The 25,606-nt window shown below is 36.7% G+C and overlaps 1 protein-coding gene across 3 annotated transcripts in view; it reads left to right on the top strand.

The window, feature by feature from the left end:
• The window catches only part of LOC150110691 (syntaxin-6-like), a 136,023-nt gene that overhangs the window by 16,999 nt on the left and 93,418 nt on the right, over positions 1-25,606 (top strand). For all 3 annotated transcript variants that reach the window (XM_090395680.1, XM_090395671.1, XM_090395662.1), the window contains exon 2: positions 10,697-10,866. In XM_090395680.1, coding sequence (XP_090251806.1) covers positions 10,697-10,866 — 170 coding nt within the window. The remainder of the gene's footprint in view (positions 1-10,696; positions 10,867-25,606) is intronic.

Here is a 25,606-nt window from a genome sequence, read left to right as displayed (position 1 = left end):
TCCCCCCTCATAGATTATCCCATTTTCATCTATCCAATCTTGTATTTTCCTCTTGACTATTTTCTCCAAGACCTTGACAATAATTCCTGATATACTGATCGGCTGGTAATTTTCAACAGCAGTCTTGGAACTTCCTTTATGCCGTGGAACTATTTCCCCCTCTTTCCACCCCTTTGGGACTAACCCAGACCTGAGACTCAAATTCAACAAAATGGTCAAAGGCACTGACAATTCTTTTCTCCTTGGCTGCAGCTCATCAGTTATCATCGATAATACTCTTCACCCCATTTTATTCTCCCTGTCATTTAAAATACTTTGTGAATGATCTCAAAGCTTACACTGTTTCAGTAATGCATGATTTTTCAAATAAGAAAGAATGAAATCTACTATTGCCAGTAAACTCTGGCAGTAGTAGAAGCACAGAATAATAGAGCAGACCCAGATTAGAGGTATTAGAACTGGAGTTAAGAGGATAACAAAAAAAACTGATGTGATATAGGGCTTGTTTTTCCCCTATCCTCTAACTAGCAGATGGTATCCCAGAGCCCTGAGATACCACTTCTGCTTTGTTAGGTGCTCTGGAGAGAAAGCCGTGTAGTATCATAGTAAACAGAATATGAACACATCCATTGGACCACATTACGTGAAGTAAATATACTTGTTATTTAATTTATTGTATACTTTTTACTGCATCTTGCTAGAACTTTATGATATTATTAGACCATGCTACTGTACTCGAGCTTGTGATAGAAATTTACATCAAGAATCATAATAAATTTAGTTTAATCCTTTATTCAAGTGTAAGCAAACAAAGTTTGCACCTGAAAATATCTTCAGGACTGAGGTAAGGTGGTACATCCCTTGGCAACTCATAGCAAAGGTGGACTAAGCTCTCATCACCCCTTGTCTCAGCATCTCCCATAATGCAAAGCACATCTCCTTGCTGACATATATACTGCTATGCATTAAGGGAAGAGCCACTACCCAAACCAGTTTCGACCTTTATTGAGGTTTCGTCAGTGGGAGGCAGACCCAGAGTGGTGATACTAAGGCAGAAGCAATGGAGTGGTCATATTTACCTATACGAGTTGCCAACCAGTGTACCACCGTATTATTAAATTACTCTGGATTTAGAGAAAGATGTTGGAAGTTTATTTTGTACTTGGTTAGACTATAATAAATTTAGTTAAATCCTTTATCTGAGTGTAAGCAAATTATAAAGCTACACAAATGGACACTTGGATGAAGCAAATCCTTTATCCAAGTGTACCACCTTACCTCAGTCCTGAAGATATTTTCAGGTGCAAACTTTATTTGCTTACACTTGGACAAAGGATTAAACTAAATTTATTATGGTCTAACCAAGTGCAAAATAAACTTCCAACATCTTTCTCTAAATACAGAGTAATTTAATAATAAGGTGGTATACTGGTTGGCATATCGTATAGGTAAATATGACCTCTCCATTACTTCTGCCTTAGTATCACCACTCTGAGTCTGCCTCCCACTGATGAGACCTCAATAATAGTCGAAACCGGTCTTCCCTTAATGCATAGCAGTATACATCTCCGCAAGGAGATGTGCTTTGCATTATGGGAGATGCTGAGACAAGGAGTGATGAGAGCTTGGTCCATGTTTGCTATGAGTTGCCAAGGGATGTTACCACCTTACCTCAGTCCTGAAGATATTTTCAGACGCAAACTTTGTTTGCTTACACTTGGATAAAGGATTAAACTAAATTTATTATAGTCTAACCAAGTGCAAAATAAACTTCTTACATCAAAAATCCTTTAGTAACTTATGCTTGTTCCATCTTTTAAATCATACCAGTGATGCTCCTCACACATTGAGCAAAAATTCTGTCAATAAAGAAAATATTTTTTTTCATAAGTAATCTCTATGAAATATCTATTAAAGCATGTAATGTGTTGCCAAAGAGAATGCATGTTTGCTACCTAGATACAAATATTAGAGACTTGATCACATACATGCCTTAGAAACCTCAAAAATGACTGTATAAATTTCTATAAACTCTTCCAGAGATGGATGTTATAAGCAAGGAGATCCAGCTAAAACTGTTAGTGGTAGAATCTTTTGATTAATTTATATAATTCTAAGCAGTTTACTGTTAATAACCTCGTAATTAAATAGTAAACTTGAATGACTTTAAAATGATCAATATCATGAAAGCTGGATTCTGGTTTTCATGGTGATGCCAGTTAAGGCATGATAGATCTCATTTCTAGAACACAAGTTTTGAGAATATTCATGGATGGAGAAGGAGACTATCAGTACCCGAAGAATTATATATATATATACACAAACACACACTGCTAAGTAAGAAGTCAACAGACATCCCCATGGACGTGGTGCATCGTGCTATGGAATGAGTCACATGTTTGTAGCTGGTAGAAATTAGAGGAATATGATGCTCTCAAGTCAGCAAAACCATCTGTCTGGGTGAAATGATTGTGAGAAGGGAACTGATGGAGTTTGAAAGATGCATTGATAGTGTGCCATGTTGCAGGCTTTTCTGTTTGCAAATTGTTGACAAATTGAGCCATTCTAGGTCAACAATCAGTGATACCACTGAAATGGAAGTGCAGGGAGTCAACTGCAAGTGCTACCTGTAGTGGATGACCCACCACACTCAGCAAACATGACCAGGATGCTGCCAAGGTTAATATATAAAACCACCATTTATTGGCCGACACATTGAATGCAAAGTTCCAAATATCGACTGGAACATGAATCTGCACAAAAACATTCAGAACTGAGGCTCACAACATGAGTTTCCATGGTTGGACTACAATATGCAAGCTCCACATTACTCGAACCAACATATAGTGTTATCTTAAGCGGTGCAAAGAGCATGTACAGTGGGACGTGGCTTGGAAAGCAGTGTTATGGAGTGACAAATCATGCTGTACCATCTATCAAGCAGATGGACAGGTGTGACAGATGCCCAGTGAATATCTCTTACAGAGTGTATAACCCCAGCCATGAAATTTGGAAGAAGCAGTTTGTGATGGTATGGTCCTGTTTTTAATTTGGCCTTGGAGCTATGAGCATTGAACTCTGACAGGTATCTGAATATTCTGGACAGTACAATGCTTCCTACATTGTGGTATTTCTACAGAACTGACCTTTGTCTCTTCCAGCAAAACAATGCACCGTGTCATAAAGCTGCTGCTGTAACTGCATGGTTTGTGAGGTTGAGGTCAAGGGATGTCTGCCTCACAACATCCTAGGACTTCATTATGTGCCTATAGGAAGAATGGTCAAAAATTCCCATTGATTGCTATCATATGCTTGTTGAAAGTATGCCCTGTAGGATTGTGCAGTCATCACAGTGAAAGAAGGTCCAACATCTTATTAAGGTAGGCACCATGGCTATTTGTTCCTCACACTATATTGTCTGTTGATTTCTTTCCAAGCTGTGTGTGTCGGAAAAGGAGGCTATCAGGACCAAAAGAATCACACACAGAGAGGGTGTATCAAAGTAAAGTTCACCCAGTTAGGGCAATCTGTAGAGAGTGAGAGAATCAGGACAAAATACCTTCACCCAGTTAGGGCAATCTGTAGAGAGTGAGAGAATCAGGACAAAATACCTTCAAACTTGGTGCCTCAACCAGATCATGGGGAAGAGATTTTGACAATAAAAAAATTAGTTTTGAAATGACGGATAGAGGAAATATGGTGCTGTGAGTAGTAGAAAATTACATTAATATGAACTGGACAGTATATGATTGTGAAATGATTCAGAGTCAGTATTTTGTCTATTGTTTCTCTCTCTCTCTCTCTCTCTCTCTCTCTACAGATTGCTCTGAATAGGGACACTTTAATTTGAAACCCTGCATATGTGTGTGTATATATATATGAAAGCCTTTTAAAGTTCTTCTGATATATAATTTTTCTTTCAAAAAAATCAAAAGGAAGAATGTGGGGCATTATTTATATGGCAGGTTGTGATTTGTTTAGGCCATCATGCCAAAGATGGCAGAGAAATACGATACCAGAAAGTTATCTTTGTTTTTGTGATGCCATTCTAACCTTCAAACAATCACCTGACATTTGGAACAGCATTGTATATTCTGTTAACAAGACCCTAAGTCAACCGTTAATCAGTCATGTGACTTGAGAGTGGGAGGGGGATTGTTTATATGTTACTGTGTCTTTACATACTTATACTTGCCCACATGCAGTAGTGGTATTTTTTTAGTGTATTTAATATAGAAATTCAAATATTATTATTACATGACACCTTCAAGGACTCATCGTAGGAGGGCACTCTACTCAACTCCTCTACATATCTCACTATCTCCCCTACTACACACAACTACCATTAATGCCATCTACTATGTCTCATTTGTCTGTACACTGGATAAAACAACCTGAGTTTCGGGGAAAAAAATCCTGCTACTGCTGTAAGAGATTGGCTAACTCCCCATCATATGATATAAAGATTCCTCTCGTTATGACGAGAATCGAACTTGGGTCTTTTCCAATTGAAGGGTGCAATGTGCTGTAATTCTTCCAATTGCATTACAAAGGTTCAAATATACGAGGTTGGTCTGAAAAGTTTTCTCGGCCTAACAATGAAAAAACAAATTTATAATTTCAAAATTATTTTTAGTTTTCAACATAATCTCCCATAAGATTAATACATTTATTCCAGCGATGCTCCAGCGAAATTACTATCCCTGTACTGGTTCTCAGTAAGATCTGCAAAATACCCCTCTACAGCTGCAATCACCTTGATTCGAAGAAAAACGCTGACCAGCGAGGAAGAGTTTTAGTTTTGGGAAGAAATAGAAGTCACAGAGAGCCAAATCTGGGGAATAGGGTGGATGTTCCAACAATTCATAGTGCAGATCCCTTAATTTTCCCAATGCCAAAATGCCTTTGTGGGCAGGTGCATTGTCCTGATGAAAGATATAATAAATTTAGTTTAATCCTTTATCCAAGTGTAAGCAAACAAAGTTTGGGCCTGAAAATACCTTCAGGACTGAGGCAACTCGTAGTAAAGGTGGACAAAGCTCTCATCACTCCTTGTCTCAGTATCTCCCATAATGCAAAGCACATCTTGCAGACATGTATAATGCTATGCATTAAGGTAAGGGCCACTACACAGACTGGATTTGACCTTTATTGAGGTCTCGTCAGTGCAAGGCAGACCTAGAAGTGGTGATACTAAGGCAGAAGCAATGAAGAGGTCATATTTACCTATACGAGTTGCCAAAAGGTGTACCACCTTATTATTAAATTATTCTGGATTTAGAGAAAGATGTTGGAAGTTTATTTTGCACTTGGTTAGACTATAATAAATTTAGTTTAATCCTTTCTCCAAGTTTAAGCAAACAAAGTTTGCACCTGAAAATATCTTCAGGACCTCTCCATTGCTTCTGCCTTAGTATCACCACTTCTGGGTCTGCCTCCCACTGACAAGACCTCAGTAAAGGTTGAAAGTGGTCTGGGTAGTGGCCCTTCCCTTAATGCATAGCATTATACATGTCCGAAAGGAGATGTGCTTTGCATTATGGGAGATCTGAGACAAGGAGTGATGAGAGTTTGGTACACCTTTACTACGAGTTGCCTCAGTCCTGAAGATATTTTCAGGCTCAAACTTTGTTTGCTTACATTTGGATAAAGGATTAAACTAAATTTATTATAGTCTAACTAAGTGCAAAATAAACTGCCAACATCTTTCTCTAAATGCAGCGTAATTTAATAATAAGGTGGTACACCTTTTGGCAACTCATAAAGGTAAATATGACCTCTCCATTGCTTCTGCCTTAGTATCACCACTTCTGGGCCTGTCTCCCTCTGATGAGACCTCAATAAAGGTCGAAACTGGTCTGGGTAGTGACCCCTGCCTTAATGAGTGCTTTGCATTATGGGAGATACTGAGACAAGGAGTGATAAGAGCTTGGTCCACCTTTACTACGAGTTGCCGCAGTCCTGATGAAAGATGATTTTTTTTCTTCTGCAAACTGGGTCTTTTCTCATGAATTTTTTTTGTCTGCTCTGGTTAAAAGATCAGAATAATATTCCCCCAGTTATTGTTTTATCCTTTTCAAGATAATTAATAAACAAAATGGCTGTAGCATCCCAAAACACCGATGCCATGACCTTTCCTGCTGATGGAACCGACTTGTCTTCTTTGCTGAACAACCGGCTTTTGTCTACTGTTTTGACTGTTGTTTGGATTCTAGTGTGTTATGGTGAATCCAAGTCTCATCCATAGTAATAAATAGATGGGGAAAATCAGTTTTATTCTTGTTAAAACACTCCAAGCACTGTTCAGAGATTTTCATGCTAGTGCGTTTTTGATCTGCTGTGAGCAAGTGTTAAATTCTGAATGAAAGGAATTATAATATAATAGTGTTTCATTCAGGATTTAACATAGTCTGCCATTCCCTGAGCCGAATTTACATCAGTAAGTAAATTATTTACTTACTGATGTAAATTCCATAATTATAAAATAATTGTATGTTCTAATCTAATAGTTGTTAGTTATTTATCCTGTACTAATTCTTTGGAGAGTATATATATCCTATGTGAACTGTGCATGGAAACTCGGAACTTAGTCTGTTTATGTAAGCCATTGCAAGGACATAGCCAGTATAACAGTATAAGCCAGTATAACGAAATTAAGTGCTGTATGAAATTACGAAGTTATCCACCAGAGTACATTTTGGCGGCAGTTACTATACCGAGCAAAGGAAGATTCACGAAGGGTATTTTGGTGCAAAAAAAGGAAAGAGGAGACATGCGCTGTTGAATAAGAAGGGAGACAAGGCGGAAACGGTAAAACCGGGTTGAAAAGACAAGGGAGCTCTCTGTTTTTCTCTTACTCTTTTGCAGGCTCTTATTCGTATCCTGATTCTAATTCCCTTGTCTTGTAATTGTGAAGGACGAGAGGCATGACAGGGATTGCCAAGAAACCTGAAGGATAGACATTTTAGTGCTAAACTGGCATGTATTCCCGAGTCAACAAGATCGTTATGGTCAATCTGGATCAATCGAACTAAAGTGACCTAAGAGAGAAAGCTATTGAGAAGCAAGGAAGTGTTTTCCAGAACACATGATAATAGGCAAAGTATATCAACTGTCCCGGTAAGGAAATCCTTTCTATGTCTTTTATGAATGTAATTACAATAAAGGAGAAGTGTATTGCCTTAATGACAGTTCAAGTTTGAACGTGTGATATCTTGAAGCTTGTTCCAAGAGAACGTGATATAAGTTAGAAACTGACTTACTGACATTTACTGTGATAGATTTACAGGACTTTAGAATTCCTTGGTGTGTATTTAGCAATATATATGCTTTGTATATCATGAATGGCTAAGCAATTGAATTGCTTAGCCATTCATTGAATTGACAATTGAAGTACAGTGGTATCTCGCTAATCCGAACTAATAAAAACCGTGCTCGTTCGGATTAACGAAAAATTCGGATTAGCAAATTTTCGCCCAAGAGAGAACAATAACTAGCGTTTAAGTCAAAAATAATCAGATTCTAATTGTACATCAATTTAATTCTGTAAATAAATATAGTATCTGATAGAAAAAAAAGCTACTATACTGCAATGTAAAACTTAAAAATAATACAGTACACAAGTTTATTTTAGTAAAAAATTTAGTTTGTATGTACCTGTATTGTTGAGGACTCTAATTTAATAAAACTGCAATAAAAAAGCTATCAGTACATAACTTAATTTGTGTAAAAAAATATTACTTTCTTGTACACAACCCACAAAAAAAAAGTTTCACAAAATAACACAAAAAAAGTTTTTTTTTTATCTTTGTAAAAAAATAACTGATTTTCTTTTGCTTCTTGGAAGCTAAACTTTTTTCGAATGCTTCTTCTCAGAGCTGCATTAGCAATAAAATTTTGTAGAATGGTGTATCATTCTGCTTATCCCATTCTATACACATATTAAAACTGTCAACTGCCTCTTTATGTGTTACTCTTTTTCCATTCCGTAACATTTATTTGTGAAATTTCAACATCTGGATTTATATTTTTAACCAAATTATGCATGATTTGAATTTCCTCTTTTTGTGTATCACCGTAGTTATCTTGGTAAATTCTAGAAGGCCACAGTTTTTTCCATGACGCTCGAATTGCTTCAGGTTCGATGGCTTCCCAGGCAAACGTGAACACACAATAAATCAAAATAGACCTACGGTATAACCGTACAATCGACAGTATGAAAAAATACTCTACTGTATTAATAATAATAAAATAAATAATAATGGTTAAAATAATAATTATTAAATACAAATAATAATACACAAAATAATACGTAATAAATAAAACTTTTTTCTTTCAAACCCTAGTTCGGATTACTGGAGGGTTCGGACTAAAGAGGTTCAGATTAGCGAGATACCACTGTATATTGAATAGATAACCTTTGTCTAAAAGTGTGCTTAGAAGCTTATAACTCTAAGAAGGGTAGAAATCTGTATGGTAAGAATTTAACCGTGCTGAGTATACTCTACTGTGAAGTTACTATTGTCTTAATAAGAACTTTTTTTTTCATGATCATTTTAGTTATATTTAGATCTTCTTTGATTAATGTAAATTCATGTATTAAATGTTTTTATTTAAATTGAATCTTGTGCTTGCCTGAGTTCATTTCATTGCACCGCTCATTTTTACAGTTCGGATCTAAGCGTTAACTCTATTTAATGTGAAAGTAAGGAAAGATTAGAGAACCACGACTGGTATCTAACTTAAAGATAATTTGATTTAGGAAAGTTCTGTCTTATTTAGATTATTGTAGCATTGTACTTGCTGATGATTGATTCCTTAACAATATTCTTACAACCATGGACACAGAGTGGCGCAGTATAAATTTTCTTTGTGTTCGAAAATGGAATCAATCAGCAGAAAGAATTAGGGAATTACCGACCTCATCGATAACCTCCCTTATTATTTTAACTCTTGCACAGTATTACCAATATAGAGATTAGGCCTAGACTGTCTCGTGACTGAATACCAAAAATAAATTAGAAACTGCATTCAGGCAAAATAGAACACACAATGAAGAAGAAAGGCTTCACAACACAAGCACTGTACCAATCTTGTGTAAAGCTTTATTTGCAATTCTTGATGCAAAATATATCCTACACGTTCTTTTGAAATGCCTATAGTCTCAGCAATTTCACCCATTTTGACTCATCGGTGTCATCCAATACCATATTGTTCACTCGGTGAATGATTTCTGGTGTTGTTACACTTTTTGGATGTCCTTCATGTGGATTATCTTCAAGGCTTGTACAGACACGTTTAAACTCAGCAGCCCATTTCTTAATTGTCGAAAACGAAGGAGAAGAGTGCGCATAAACTTATAAAGTTCGAATGAATTTCTTTTGGCATTAGACCTTCTTTTACAAAGAATTTTATAACCCCATACTACTCAATTTTATCCATTTCAAGGGAATACACTTTTGCTTCAGACAGCTGTATAAAACAAACTACTTGATAGAATGACTTGCAATTTCACATGGATGCTTATGACAGATGTACCAACTTAAAAAAAAAAATCTTGCCGATAGTGTCGTCATCTATTGTCGAGGCCGAGAACTTCTTAGACCACCCTCGTAAATCCATATATGGGTTATGATAAAAATTCAACTACCTTCAAGAGAAGGATGTTAGGTGCTCGGTTTTGTGTTTAGGTGGTTTTGATGGTAGAACGTGAGTGTGATAGAAACTTAAATGGGCAGAAGTTGCAACTTTTGATAAGCTCTGATGGTAAAAGTACTAACTGAAACTAAACAACATAACTTTGTGTAACTAGTAAGGACATTATTGTAGGTAATTTTTAAAAATTATAAAAATTTCTAAATTATAAAAACACATAATAGCATTCTTGTACAAAACCATTCATTATCACAAGCACCTAGTGGCATTATTTTGGCATATTGACTGTACATATAATTTTGTTTCCCCATTGAAGTATTGAAGTGTTCTGATTAAAATGTCAGATTAATAGTGATCAAAATTTTATTCATTTCCATGAAGCCTGTTAGAAATTGTTATTTTAAATCCTTTATTAGTAGAAAATGGAATTTAATGTGATCCTAAATACTAAATTTCATTAACTTCCAACCAGTGGGAAATTATTAATATCACTTGAAATTGTTTTTTCATTAAAAGTGATCTGATTCAAAATTGAATCATATGGACATCTGGTATTCATCTGTTCAGAGCAAAGTTATTGAAATATTCAAAGTATGACACTTTTCACTCCTCTGTGTCCCTACAAATGATATGTATGAAGTAAAAATTGCATTAGCTCAGCATTTTTATAAGGATATCAGTTACAAAATTTCAATAAAATTATATTGTCAGACTGCTGAAATGACTTGCCTCTGAGGTGGACAAACAAAACCTACAAAACCTTTGAATTTGAAATGCATTAGAATGTTTTCTGCAGTTTAAGTATTTAATATAATTCTTATTTAAGTTACATAAGTACATAACTCATCTAGGTTTGTTTATTTTTCTGAAATATAAAAGACATTGATCTGTCTGTTCATTTTGGGATAAGAGCATTAGAGGATTATTTTCAGGAATTGCTGAAAGAATGTAAATGTTGTGATTTCTTCAAAATCGCAATTTTTCTTGTTACTTTAGTTATAAAGAAAGTGATATATTTATTTCTCTCCCCCCCCCCCCCCAGTGATGTTGTAAAAGCTGTGACAAAGACTAAAGCTTTACATCAACATTGGTGCGAATTGCAAGAGAATCCTAGTGCAGCAACTAAAGAAGAATTAGATTGGGCTATTACTGAATTGCGTAATAGTCTGCGTAGCATTGACTGGGATCTTGAAGATCTTGATGAAACTGTTGGTATCCTTTATTCATTTAGCATAATGGTTGATTCCTGAGTAATGTAACTTAATTTTTCAGTAAATTTAATTTTGTATATGAAATTTTGATATTGTATTTTATTTCAGTCATTATGTAGGGTGTCCCATAATTCTTAGTGCAGTTTTAAACTTTTATAGGTCCAACATTATAAAAGTTATAGATTTATAGTATATAATAGTTTAAAGAGTATGTAATTAAGTTTTATCTACAATGATTTGTTTCTTATTAGTGCTCAACATGACCACCATCTTGTTCAATGCATGTAACTAGGTGATTTTCGAAGTTCTGGAAACGTTTAGTAGTTGCTGAGCAGTGACTGCATTGATTGCGTTTGTAATTTTACCCTTAAGCTCATTGAGAGAAGCAGGTTTTGAAGCATACACGACTGTTTTGATGTGACCCCATGAGAAAAAGTCTAATAGAGTCAGGTCAGGTGACTGAGGTGGCCATGCAAGAGCACCTCCTCTACCGATCCACCTGTCTGTGAAAGTGTCATCCAGAAACTTTCGTCCCTGTGTCGCATAGTGCAAGGTGCCCCATCCTGTTGGAAAATGGTTTTAATCATAAGATTTAATCTCTTTAATTTGGGAATAAAAAAAATTCTGAAGCATTATTAAATAAGATTCATCCCTGACAATGGGCTCATCAAAAAAGAATAGCCCAATATTGCAACACCTCCTAACCATGCACCACACATTAACTTTTGGTGAGTCTTTCGTGTTGCCACATTTCCTGAGGCTTCTCTGTATCCCAAACGCAGCAGTTGTGATGGTTAACTTTTCCACTTATGTTTAATGTTGCTTCATCTGAAAAAGTCAACATGTCAATAACATCTGTGTAATTTTCCATTTGTGTCTTCATCAGTTGGCAGAAATCCAACCTGGCATGATAATCCTCTTCTTATAGCATTTGAACAGTTGTAATTTTGTAAGCATGTTTATGGAATTGTCTGGTTAGAATTCTGTGCACTGTGGTTTTTGGTACATTTAACTCCGCAGCAGCATTTCGCACTGATTTCTTGGGACTCTTATCAAATGCCCTTTCAATTTTGACCACATTCACTTCTGTTACATTGTTGCTTTCTCCTATATTTTACTTTTATTACTCTTATCACTATTTTTCTATTCTACAATCGGACCTTAGAATTATCTATTTTGGGGCTTGTCTTCTTTTCGGATATTGACAAATTTATATTTTTAAGCTGCACCAGCCAATATCCTATAATAGAAGGGACTCTTATTCAGAGAGACATTCCCAGAATTTCATGCATATGCACATTAACAAAATTCTTTACTATTGGCTATGTAAATTTCAACTAACAGTCGTGACCTCTAATCTAACTCTATAAACCTTTATAAACCTAGGTGGGAGGGAATTTTATTCCCTCCCACCTAGGTTCTAATTTTATGAGTGGTAGTTTGATTCTCATATTCAGGCAAAACTCTGGTATAAAAACAAAACATGTTTATTTGGATCTTAAGACACAACTATAGTATATCACACATTCAATGGACTCAAGGTCATGCAAAATCAATTCATACTAAGTTAATTCTACAGTCATACTAGACAAAGGAAATAAGCACAGTACTATATATAAGCAATAATTCTCTTCCATAAGTTACACATTAATATACTCAGATTTAACATCAAAAAATTTCCAATCAGATTCTATCTGCTACACTTGTCTCATATATTGAATTCTATCACACTCATATATATTTGTTCCAAGACAATTTGCCTGATGGACATCAGCTATTACAAATCAAAATAATCACTTAGAGTTCTCTAGTAAACTGTCCAAATTCAACCAATACACAATTACTTTCTTTCCTCTAATGCAACTGAATAACATAACAAAATTTCTGTACTTTACCATTTCTATGCCGGAAATCAGGTCTGCCAGATCTGTCTACCTTTTTGTTAAGCACAATTCGGTACTTCCATCTCATCCACGTGTAGAGTCTGGTTGCCGTCTCATTAGGCTATTTTTCGAACCTGGCGTTGTTTCTGCGTTGTCTGATTAGCTGCCTGACATCTGCTGCCGCTTCTAAGGAAATGTTCGGCGTTCCTCTCCGATTTAGCGAAGGCTTGCAACTGCCGATGCCGACATCTCACGCTCAGCTCCATCTGAAATCTATCAAATATCTTTAGGAATAGGCTCGCTGTCCGACATCTCTGCCCCGTCTCATGTCCATCTCAAACCGAATAGACCAGAATCCCAGGAGTAAAAAGCCTTGAAAAACTGCGCTCATCGCCTTTTATTCCTACTTCATGCACCCTCTTTTTCCTTCTCTTTTTTCACGCGGCACCTCTCGATATTGCTCCCCTGGTTGATCCGGTACTCACCTTCTGCTCTAGGAGTACTCTTTTCCCGGAAAGCAAACTAAAGTTACCTTCCGCTTATGCCACTGCCTTGGGCCCTACACTCAACCTGCACTGCTCGTACCCGACCTTTGGACTACTGTTTACAACTTACTGTATACAAAATTGTCTTAATGAAAGTAATATTTACACACAAATTCTCTACTTAACAATTTGAACAGACAACATTAAATCATAATAATTTACATGAAAGGAACATATATTCTTACACACACTTAGTAATTTCTTTTATTTTCTGCTGGAGTGCAAGTTTCTCCTACAGCTTTTATATTAAACATGTTAAATCCTGAATGAATAGTTCCCCTTTCCAAGTTCTTCATTCAGGATCTAACACTTCCCTTGATGGATGCCTCCCTGATCTGGCTTTGTCATGAATTAATCCAGTTTCTTTGAATTTTTTCATCCAGTTATTAAATTTCTGTGGGGAGCTTCCTTGTTATAATGGGCAGAGAATTTTCTTCTTACTGCTGTTATGGACTTGAGTTCAGCAAGCCACAGGACGCAATTGACTCTTTCTTCAACATTTGCAATCTTCAATCATACAAGTCTAATAAAGAAAATAAGAAAAATATAATAATAATAATAATACGTAATACTTTCAAATGATATTTATTGCAACTCTGTGATACTTTTGAAGCAGTTAAAGATCAAAACTGCACTGAGAATTATGAGACACCCTGTATGACGTATCCCTAGACTAGTATTCCCCCAACCAAGGCATTGCCTTGCTCATATTAAGGTGCTGTTAAAAATGACTGTAGTTTTGAGTAAGGTTTCGGGACTGTGTTAAAATAAATAAAAAAAAAAATACTATATATATATAATTGATAAAAATGCCAGAAAAAATCCTTAGCTCACCCATGGTACAAATGTACTATATGTTGTTTATAATAACCTTTCATGAGTGGGAACCACATAAAAAAAAAAATTTTTCCAACATTGGAAAGCCTGCTATGATAATGTTGCTGCAGTTTTCTGCCACTTACAATATCTGATCAAAAGTATCTGGACATCCCTCTGTAATTCATAAACTAACGTCCAGATGTCACTACGACCTCACTTATCTGTATAAAAGTAGGCAAGGATTTCATACACCAGTGCAGTAGATCCTGATGGCATCCATTATGAGATGATGAAACATCTCCCATCATCTTCTTTTGATCTCCTTCTCTTACTCTACAACAGAATACTTACAGAGGAAGTTTCGAGATTGTTGGCTTAAGCCAGTTTTCATTGCCATCTCAAAACTAGAAGATGATGATTTATTTTTTGTATTTTTTTATCTGGTCCAGAATTCTGTTCTAGAGACCAAACATGAAACTTTTTCAAGCTACTTCAGGGCAGCACACCAGGCGATGAATTTCATCAGCCTGTATTTTAATATGACATATTAAAAGACCTCTATAACCTAGGTCTCAGAGGACTTTGCTGTATTTTTTAAAAACTTTTTCTTCCAAGTCTGAGCCAGAAGTATGCTATCTCAGATATATCATTAAGAAGAGGGTGTTCCCCAAGACTCTGTCTTAAATGTGACACTCTTTTCTATCGAAGTTTCAGTCATTGAACAGCTATCTTCCTCTGTAGGCAATGCTGTTATATATATATTGATGACAATTTACTGTCACTCATGAGGGAAATTAAACGACAACTTCAACAATCAATTGAGCATGTCTCTTCATGGGCTCTGAGTAACGGGTTCTGGTTTTCAGCAGAAAAAAAGCATCTGTATATATCTCTACCAAAAACGCACTCTTTACCAAGAACCTGAGTTAAGAATCAAAATATTATTCCAGTAGCAATAGAAGACAAGTTCTTAGAAATCATCTTTAACAAAAATCATACATTTTTCGACTTCGGGAAAAGAAGTACCAGGGAGCATTGTGTAGATCAGTCTTCATTATTGTATGCTTATATGTTCAAAACTGGGCCATGGGCCTGAAAAATCTATGATTCTGCAAGGCAGAGTATCCGGTCATGATTGGTTCCTACCCATCATCAGGATATACAGATAGCTACTAGGTGTCCTTTTTTGCACATTGCCCATTGAAAGTCTTTATGCTTTGTCACTCAGATGAAAACAGTGTTTTCTAACTATGCCCCAAAAATAGTTTCTTCCAGAGCATCCTATGTGGATTCTTTTCTATGCTTTAGGAGGCTCAATATCAGACTGCCATATGACCTTTGGATATACATGATAAAGAGATTATGCAAGCTATTGACATGAATCTTGACAACATAACTGCACTAAAACATAATAGCATTTCTCCATGGCAAGTTTGCACGCTATCAAGTTATTTAATGCTCACAGGACAGAACACTCAGTTTTTCTTTCCATCTATGCTACTGATGGTTCATGATCTGAGGCTTCTGTGTCCTGACTATCATATCCAATTAGATCCCACTCGTTGCAGTAATTCTACAGCAGAGTTGCATGCAGTTCAGCTTGCACTTGTGCATATAAAAGAAAACTACTACCAAAAGGGTGTAATTTATACAGACTCGTTGAATTCTTTACAAGCTCTCTCTCTCTCTCTCTCTCTCTCTCTCTCTCTCTCTCTCTCGCTCGTGTGTAATCCACATCCATTGCTTTGTGAGGTTCTACAACTGATGTACAAATTGAAGGTCCTTAATTTTGATATTCAACTGTGCTTGATTCCCACCCACATTGGATTAAAGGAAATGAGTGCAACTGTTAGATCAGCTTGTACAGTTTTCAGGTACTTCAGTTATGTACAGACTACTGACAGTTTATAGGATCAAGGCTGATAACTCAGTGGCAGTCATTGCAAGAATCACTCACAAATTGCATGAGATTAAGCCTCAAATAAGTACTGTCAGTCAATTGTGTTTAATAAGCTCTTTATAGGTTATAGTCATCTTTACACATTCTTATTTGCCGAGGCTCCACCTATGTGTGAACAATGTAACACGCGTCTTGTTATTTGTCATGTTCTGGTCGAGTGCCTTTTTTTTACTATGCTGACTGAGCCATATACACTTAGGCAGATCTTATCAGACTCAGATATATTAAAGTTTTTAGTTTTTTAAAAATAATTTATACAAACACATTTGATTATAAATTCTATTTATGTGTAGATACTGCTTTGCTTAAACTATTTTTTTTATTTGCTTTTTTGTACATAATATGCTATTCACAAATTTGTCTCTTTATTAGTAATAATGCCTTGAGTACTGCTGTAACTTCTGGTTTTACACAGTATGACCTTTGCTGTACCAATAAACTCCTAATGAACCAACTGATTTCCCAAATTCTGTTTGCTTTCTTGAATGACCTCTTGATTTTCTTACATATGCTCTAGTAAAAAGTGCCATCATTGTGCACTACATCTCTTTAATTTTGCATCTCACTGAATCATTGGCTTGAAAGAACCCATATAAATTTGTTGATAAATTGCAATGATCTTGTAGGTTCTAAAGCACCTTTCCTAAAATCATTTTGCCAGCTTCTCTTTACCATCTCTGAAGTATGCTCATCTACAAGATCTTTTCTGTATCTGCAGTAGACTAATTGATGATAAAAACTGGTAGTGATCTTTAGCTACACCAATAGCGAATGTGAAAATCAATAAGTAAAACTGAGAATATGAATTCCTATAACATTGTGCCTGAAATGAAATTTCATATTTTTATATTGTAGCATTTGATAAATTCTATTTCAATTTTCACTTATATTATGCTCAGGTGATTGCAGATAGTAGTTCATCACTATGAAACTCATGCTGTGTGCTCTCAAGTGGCATGCAGCATACAGTGATAGTACTACATGATAAAGTTTAAATTATTACCAGCATCTATCAATAGTTTTCCTCCAAATGAAAAATCTGTTATTTATCAAGACTCCAGTATTGTTGCAAGTTTTTCCACTTGATTATACTATAAATCAAAGATGCCAAGAAATTATATTCTTGGTTTTAATCATTTATCCAAGTGTAAGCAAAGTTTGTGCATAAAGTAACTTCATAACTGGGCAACTCATATATAGAGGCTAATGACTTCACATCACTTGCCTTAGTATCCCATAATCCAAAGCATATATTCTTACAGACATGTATTGGGAAATAAGAACGAAATAAGTTTGTTCGGTTTATGCGTTAGTACAAGTTTACGCCGCTTTGCCTGTCGCTATTGTGCAGTTGAAAGGCAACATTTCACATAACCTTTCAGTGAATTTTCGTTCGGCCTACTTCAGTTGCGCGTGTGTAACATATTTTTAGAAATGGAAGGAAATAACATACATTACCGGCATATTTTGCTTTTTTATTTCAAAAAACGCAAACGAGCTGCAGAGGTCCATAAAAAAATATGCAGCGTATATAGGGATGGTGTCTTAACAGAACGCATATGCAAAAGTGGTTTGGCAAATTCCGTTCTGGAGATTTCGACATCAGTGATGCACCTCGTGCCAGTCGCCCAACCGAGGTTGATTCAAGTGTTGTGAAGGATATCATCAACAAAAATCCGTCACACACACAGTGCAGGAGATTGCTGCAGTACTGAACATATCCCATACAAGCATTGAAAACCATTTGCACAAGCTGGGATATGTTTCAAAACTCAATGTTTGGGTGCCGCATGAATTGACTGAGGCCAATATGACTGCTCGCATATCCATCTGTGATTCGCTGCTATGTCGCCAAGAAAACGACCCATTTTTGAAGTGGATGATTATGGGAGATGAAAAATGGGTCATGTATGATAACGTGGTACGTAAAAGATCATGGGGCACAAGAGCGAACCGTCGCAGACAACCTTGAAAGCGGTATTACACCCCAAGAAGATCATGCTCGCTCTGTGTAGTGGGATTATAAAGGTGTTGTCCACTATAGTTCGCCCACCATTTGTAGGTCCCTGCTTCGCGTCTTTCCAAGAATAGTCGATTCATGCTGAAGGGGAGAAAGAAATGAAGGACGTCCGAATTGGCCATCAGCACACGAAATCACATGCTTTATAGGTAAAATTTTCCAACTGTTATACAAGCAACATACTTAACTACAATAATCATAAAAGAGAAGTTAATTTTCCGACCGGTAATAATTAACAACTCATCCCACAATACAGACTGATTACCCTATTATCGGAATGGATTCTCCTTTTTCTAACATGCGCAGAAGTGTCGAAGGATCTCTAATCGGTGGGCGAACTATGCGAGGTGTTATCGTCAGGCAGAACGATTGATTCAGCTGTCTATTGCTCACAGTTAACATGACTGGCCCGTGCAATTAGCACAAAACATCCTGAATTGGCAAATCGGAAAGGAGTTATTTTTCACCACGACAACGCCAGACCCCACACATCATTAACAACCCGGAGTAAATTGTTACGTCTTGGCTGTGATATTTTGCCGCATCCTCCGTATTCACCAGATCTGGCACTTTCCGATTACCACTTATTCCGATCATTGCAGAATTCTCTGAACAGGAAAATCTTCGCTAACGAAGAGGCTGTTAAAAGACACCTGGATTAGTTTTTCGTCAGTAAACCTCGGGAGTTTTATGAATGCGGCATAATGAAGTTGGTGGACAGATGGCAAGAGGTCATTGATAAACAGGGTCAATATATAACTGACTAGTATGTATTATATATATTCAATAAAATGTGTTTTCATTCCACTGTGAAAAACCGAATGAACTTATTTGCCAACCTAATATAATGCTGTGCATTATGGGAAGGGTCACTACCCAGACCAGTTTCGACCTATATTGAGGTGAAAAAGTAAAGGCGTGCTCATCATAGACCTAGAGTAGTTACTATAGGGGTGCAAGAAAGAGCCTGACAGTATTAGGAGAGATAGAGAAAAGGCCTCAGCTCTTTTATATCATTATATAAATGATCATATAAAATATGAGGCTCTTTTATATCATCATATAAAAATGGCAATGAAAACCAATATTGTCTCGGGAGCTGCACAGAGTAGCATTTAGAGCCATCGGCTCGCGAGCCGCAGTTTGCCCACTCCTGGTCTACACCATCTGGTCAAAAATTTATCTCCTAGAACATTTCTTTCTAAAATCATCTGACTGAACAATAAAATTTTCACAATACAATATTAAAAAGCATTTGGATGTCATATTGCTGGTTTTCAAATCCATGTTTATTTCTAACCTTCTGTTGGTATTTTAATTCATTAATTATAAAAATCAAAATTCTCTTCCCATTGCTGACAAGTGGTGGGTATTGTAAAAAAAAATAACCTGTTCTGTTGTAAATAATGGAATGCCCAACACATTGCATAATCTGTTCCAAATATGCAGGACAAGAGGGCAGCTGTAGAATGCATGTTCTAGTGGTTTCCAATTAGTAACAGATATCACAGATTGGATCTCTGATGTTAAAGTATCTCCATTTGATGGTATTGACTGGAAGGTGGCCATAATCAATTCTCTAAGCAAGATCTCTCCTGTTAGGGCATCCTTGAAACTTCAATAAATTATGAAACAATGTGTTGTTGTTAGTACCCAACTGTGGAAGTTTGTGGTGAAAGAGATTAAAGATTGCTTTATACCAAATTTGACTTTTTTTTTAATGGAAAAATGTCAATGCCAGAGTGTTGTAGTATTCAGGAACAAACTCAGCTTTTGGATCTTTATAATCAGCTCTCATCAGCTAGACCTGGAAGTTATACATCAGCTAGACTTGGAGGTTATACCAAGGTTGAAATAATGCAGAAGTCATATTTCCATATACAAGTAAACAAGAGGTGTAACATCTTATTACTAAAACACGCTGAATTAGAGATAGATGTTGAAAGTTTTTCCGCTTCTTTATACTGTAAATTAAAGATGCCAAGAAATTATTTCTTGGTTTAACCCTTTAGCCAAGTGTAAGCAAACAGAGGAGGTCTGCAGGTGATGTGAAGTCATTAGGTTGTCTATACGAGTTGTCCTATCATGAAAGTTACTTCATGCACAAACTTTGTTTCCTTACACTTCGATAAAGGATTAAACCAAGAATATAATTTCTTGGCATCTTCTCTTCATAAATCTTCAATAACAGGCTAAAGTGTCATGTCACTGTTTCTCTTACTTTTAAGAACTCTGAGGAATTAGAATCCATCTTTTTCATTCATACCATTCCTGCTGAAATCTCGGAACACAATGATCATCTCTTTGTCACAGATGTTTTTCTTATTCTGATTTTAAAGCCTCAACTTGCTCAAGTTCAGTAGTTTTGCAGCTTCTAATTTAGTGAGTCAGTTCTTCAGTATTATGTCATCAATTTTTAGTTTTAATTATTCAGCAAGCTTCACTATTTTTTTTAGTCAAGTCTTCAAAAGTGTCTTCCTTACAAAACCATTCACAAACTGGACAAATTTTTATCACAACCAAGTTCATGCAATTTTGTGTAACCGCTTCCTGTGGTTATTCAGTGTTTCATATAGCTTGATATATTTTCTTTTAGATAAGCTTATACACATTGGTTATAAATGCTTTTAATTTTTCAGGAAATGACAATGCATACTAGAATATTAATTAAAAAAAACTTTAATCAACACCTTCCTATATTTCAGCAATGTTACATTGCCATCCTGATGATGGCAATGTAACATTGCCATCCTGATGCCCGGGCACACAAAAAACGTGTGCCCGCAGGCACACACTGCGCAAATGAGGCTGAATGAAGGCAACATAATTCGGGCTTAGAATCCTAAACAGTGCCCCCTAGTGGGTTAAATTGGGTTGTCTTGCCTGTTGGGCTGACGATCTTAAAATATGTTTCCCAAATTTGGGGTAGTCTCATGTTGCTAGTATATTGTGTGAGCACTTTGTATTTAGCCAAAGTGCTTGCATAATATACTGACAACACCTTCATACATAATGGTCAGTTTTGATGTCTCCTCCCTATTCACCAATGTCTCACTCAAAAATCCTTGACCACATCCAAGAGAGTGGATTATATTTCCTCTCGATATCTCAGTTCACCATGAACTCAGGTTATTTCGTTTGGCAAGAAAAATTCTACAAATAGATAGAGGGGGACTGCCATGGGTTCTCCACTTTATGGAGACCTTTGAAGAAAAAGCCTTAAACTCTGTCCCATATAAACCCACTGTCTGGCTACTATGTGAATGATGTGCTCCCCATTTGGCAGCATGGCCAGGATACACTCCACATTCTCCAACAGTTATCCCCCCTCCACCCAACAACATGAATTATAAAAACTATATAACAGGGCAAAATTAATCAGTTTGGATAACAGTACCCTAACTACTGAACTTGACCACACCCTTAACACTTTCTTAGTCAATGGCTACTGCAACTTCCAAAAAAATATTAAATCCATGCAAAACTGCAAAATCCTTTCCCTCCCCCTTTCAAAGCGAGATTACTCAAAATCTATCACGATTCCATATATACAGGGCACATCTGAAAAATAAATAAAAATCCTAAAGAAATATGACCTTACAACCAGTTATAGACAACATAAGAAATTGGCATCTCTTATCTGCCCTACCAAAGACAAGCCACATCCCCTACACCTGCCAGGGGTATACCAGGTCCCTTGCAGTTGCAAACTGTCCTACTATGGCCAAACAGGCAGGACAGCCAGTATCAGAATATCCAAACACAAAGACAGACTACATCCAGTTTTACCAATACAGCTACTCAGGACTTGCTGACCATGCTTCGGATACCCACCACAAGATATACTGGGAGAATGTTACTCTATTACACCCCAGCAAATACAAGTATGAAAGCTTATTCATCGAATCTGCCTCAGCTCTGAAGAACTTTCCAAATCTCAACGAATTTGGGAAGCATGCATTTTGCAATTGTCAGCCCAACAGCTAAGACAACTCAATTTAGCCCATTAGGGGCATCGTTTAGGACTCTAGACCTGACTTCTTTTGCCTTCATTCAGCCTCATTTGATTAGTGTTAGTGCCTGCATGCACATATCATTGTTTTTTGTGATTCCTGATGATGGCAATGTAACATTACCAAAATATAGGAAGGTACGGATTAAAATTTTTTAATTAATTTTTACTAAAATAAAGAACCAAAGGCTTCAGTTCGGTGATGCAAAATTATATATAAATAAAGTGGATATTAGATCCAGCATTATTTCAAAGCTAAATGTAGAAACTATGCAAGTTTCGTAATAGTAAGTTGACCAGAGAGCTTACAGGAATACACTCACCGGCATTCACGAGTTGCCTTAGCGCAGACTACTTAGAAAATATAAATGCTGCTTGAGTGTCTATATATTTGCCTTCTATTAGTCCATTTTGATATTTCACTGGCCTGACAGCTGTTTCGGACTGGTTGGTTCTCCTCAGAGACCAGGCAGAAACCTTAAGACCGCAAAAACTTGTTTAGTACTAAGGAACTTTGGAACTTCATTTGGTGATGGAGTGAGTCCTTGACTCTTTATCTGATATCTGGAATGATGGTGAGAGGTTTAGTTTGGATATTTTGCCTGCTCTTTGTGAGCATTTTATGCTGTATCAACCTTCATCACAAGAGAAAGATCGTTTGTAATCTGTGGATGTTTCTTTTGGTCACATGTCCCCAGACTGGTGAGGCATAAGTTAGTTGAGGTCTTATCATTGATTTGTAGAGGAGAATTTTGTTGCTTATGTTTAGGAAGCTGTTCGTATTCAAGAGCGGATATAGCTGAGCTGTGGTCTTGATTGGCTTTAGTGGAGACACTATTTATGTGTGTCTTGAAGTTTAGGCATTTATCAAGCTGAACTCTTAGATATTTGGTTGAGTTGTGCCAAGTAATGATTTTTTCAAACATTTGTATGGTTGTGTTCAGTTCTGCTTTATGTCTGGTGAATAGTACTGCAGAGGTTTTTTCTGGGTTGATTGAGATATACTATTTGGTGTACCAGTTCTCTAATTCATTGATTTAGATTCTATGATTGCTATCTGCGGCTTCTTTATGGCCAGTTGTGGACGGAGGGACCTGGCTATGATAATTGTGTTATCAGCATAGAGAGTGGTGATGGATGGGGACAACTTGGGGAGATCTGCTATGTATATGGAGAAGAGTAAGGGAGATAGCAGAGAGCCTTGAGGGACTCCAGCCGTGACTCTTCAGTGGATATGATTCCATTGATCTTTATTCTAAATCTGTCGAATGCTTGAGCAATGTTCAAGAATACTTCTCTAGAGTATTGGTGCCATTCATAACCTTGGGTGATGTATTCGATAACTGTATATTTGGAGAGTTGTTGTGGAATGCTGTTTTCCTAAAGCCGAATTGCTTGTTTTGTATGACTTGGTTATTTTCTGCTGCCTCTTGAATCCTGGTAAGAATAGTGCATTCGGCTATCTTACCTGCACATGATAGTAGACTAATGGGTTGATAGTTCTGTGGAAATTGTATTTTTTCCTGGTTTTGGAATTAGAAAGACACCTGTTAGGAAAGTAATTTAGTCGTAGGATGGTATTGGTGATGACCACTAGATGCATAATACCTTTTTTGTGGGAGCAGTTTAAGCTCCTTGTTCTTGATTCCATCTGGACCTTTGTGCCTTTTTGTTATTTAGCTTTCTTATGATTTGATAAATTTCTGTTGGTGATATGGGTTTGTTGTTGGATTAGGGTGTGGCATTCTGAGTTATTTTATAACTTCATAAGAAAGATCCACTTGGATGTGGATCTTTCTTATGAAGTTTAAGTTTACATGTGCATTAATGGGGCTACATCGTCTTTCTAAACTATCTGCAAATGCTTCTGCTTTTCCTTCATATGTATAGGCAATTCCTCATTCACCTTGGATTGGAGGGAGTGTGTTTTGTTTTGAGCGAAGTGATCTCGTAACTTTCCATACCAATTGATCTTCTGTGTTTAGGTGCTGTATCTTGTTGTTCCAAAGTTGATTTCTGTGATCTTTTAATGCATACCAAACCTGGTTCATTGCTCTGTTAACTGCTTGTTTATCTATGGGATCCATTGTTCTATGATATTGTTTCGTAGCCTGTTCTTTTCTTGGATAAGTTGTTTGATTTCCTCTGGGCGTCTGTTTGGCTGTGCACGTGTGGTTATATTTGTTACCTGTGATATTGCTACTAATATTTGTTTTTCAAAGGTTGTCACTGCCTTTTCTATTTCTTCAGTAGATGCTATATGTGGAACTGGGCCAAGGTTTTTTTCCTGGAAGGCTGAGGGGAGTTGTTTCCATTTAATAAAGGTGGTAGTGTTTTCAGTTAGATCTTGCATGGTGCCTAATTGCAATATGATGGGGTTGTGATCAGAACTCAAGTCATTAATTGCTTGAATTTGATAGCCATGTGCTATGTTTTTGAGTATTGCTATATCAAGAACATCTGGATGGCCTGTTGTTCCATAGTAAGTAGGTTCTGTGGGTCCTATTACTGTCATATTTCTCGTAGCATTATATGAATTGAGTATTCTGCCGTTGATGTTTGAGTTACTACTATTCCAGATGGAATGTTTGGCATTAAGATCTCTGGCTATTATTACTGCTCTACCTGTGTTAGTATCACATCCAGGTCTGATTCTAGGAGTTTTTTTAATTTGGAGGGGTTGTAGGCTGCTAAGATGTGATATTGCTTGTGTTTTTCATATGTATTTCTATTCCTGTTGTTTCTATGTGTTCTGTTTGGAGCTCGGCTATTATATTATGTTTTATGCTTCTTTTGACAAAGATGGAAGTGCCTCTTCCTCCTCGTGCATAGGTTCTGTTTGTGCAGTATGTAATATAGTTGTTGATTCTAATCTTGTCACTTGGACGTAGGTGTGTTTCGTTTATGAGAATGATGTCTGCTTGGGTTTCTGCTGCAAATTCCTGAAGCTCTTGTGTTTTGTTTGGTAGTCCGTTGGCATTCCAGCTGGCAATTTGTAGCAAAGAGGGTTTCTTTTGGATTTATCCATTAAGAATTTCAGAGAAAATGACTGTGTGTGTCTTAAGATGATGTCCTTGGTTTCTTCAGTTGGGTTGGTTTGCCAGAGTTCAGCAAGCATTTCTCCTATGCAGCTTGTTATGTTGTGGAGGTTAAGTTTATTGCTTTGCTGTGAGTAGTTTATTCTTGACTTTGGGTCATTTAGGTAGGTTGGTCTTGCTACCTCAGCATACGTCTTTCCGTTTGTTGTGGAGACCATGGTTTGTTGGGAGGACCTGTGCTCTTGTAAGGGTCTGTTGGTTTGAAGTTGTGCCTTCTGATTTTGAGGAAATGCTGGCAGTCCCTGTAATTGGTGGGGTGTGGGCCTCTGCAGTTGGCATATTTTGCTGGTTGTGTGCATGGTTTTTGGTTTTGGCACTCAATCATTGTATGTTTTCCACCACATTTAATGCATCAGTAATCTGCTTTGCAGCAGTGTTGTGCGTGCCCAAACTTTTGACAGCGA

Source organism: Typopeltis vanoorti, chromosome 1, assembly GCF_054136105.1.
Source record: "Typopeltis vanoorti isolate ZY-2024b chromosome 1, IOZ_Tvanoo_1.0, whole genome shotgun sequence".
Taxonomy (NCBI): Eukaryota; Metazoa; Arthropoda; class Arachnida; order Uropygi; family Thelyphonidae; genus Typopeltis; species Typopeltis vanoorti.
This window is presented reverse-complemented; position numbering and strand designations above follow the sequence as displayed.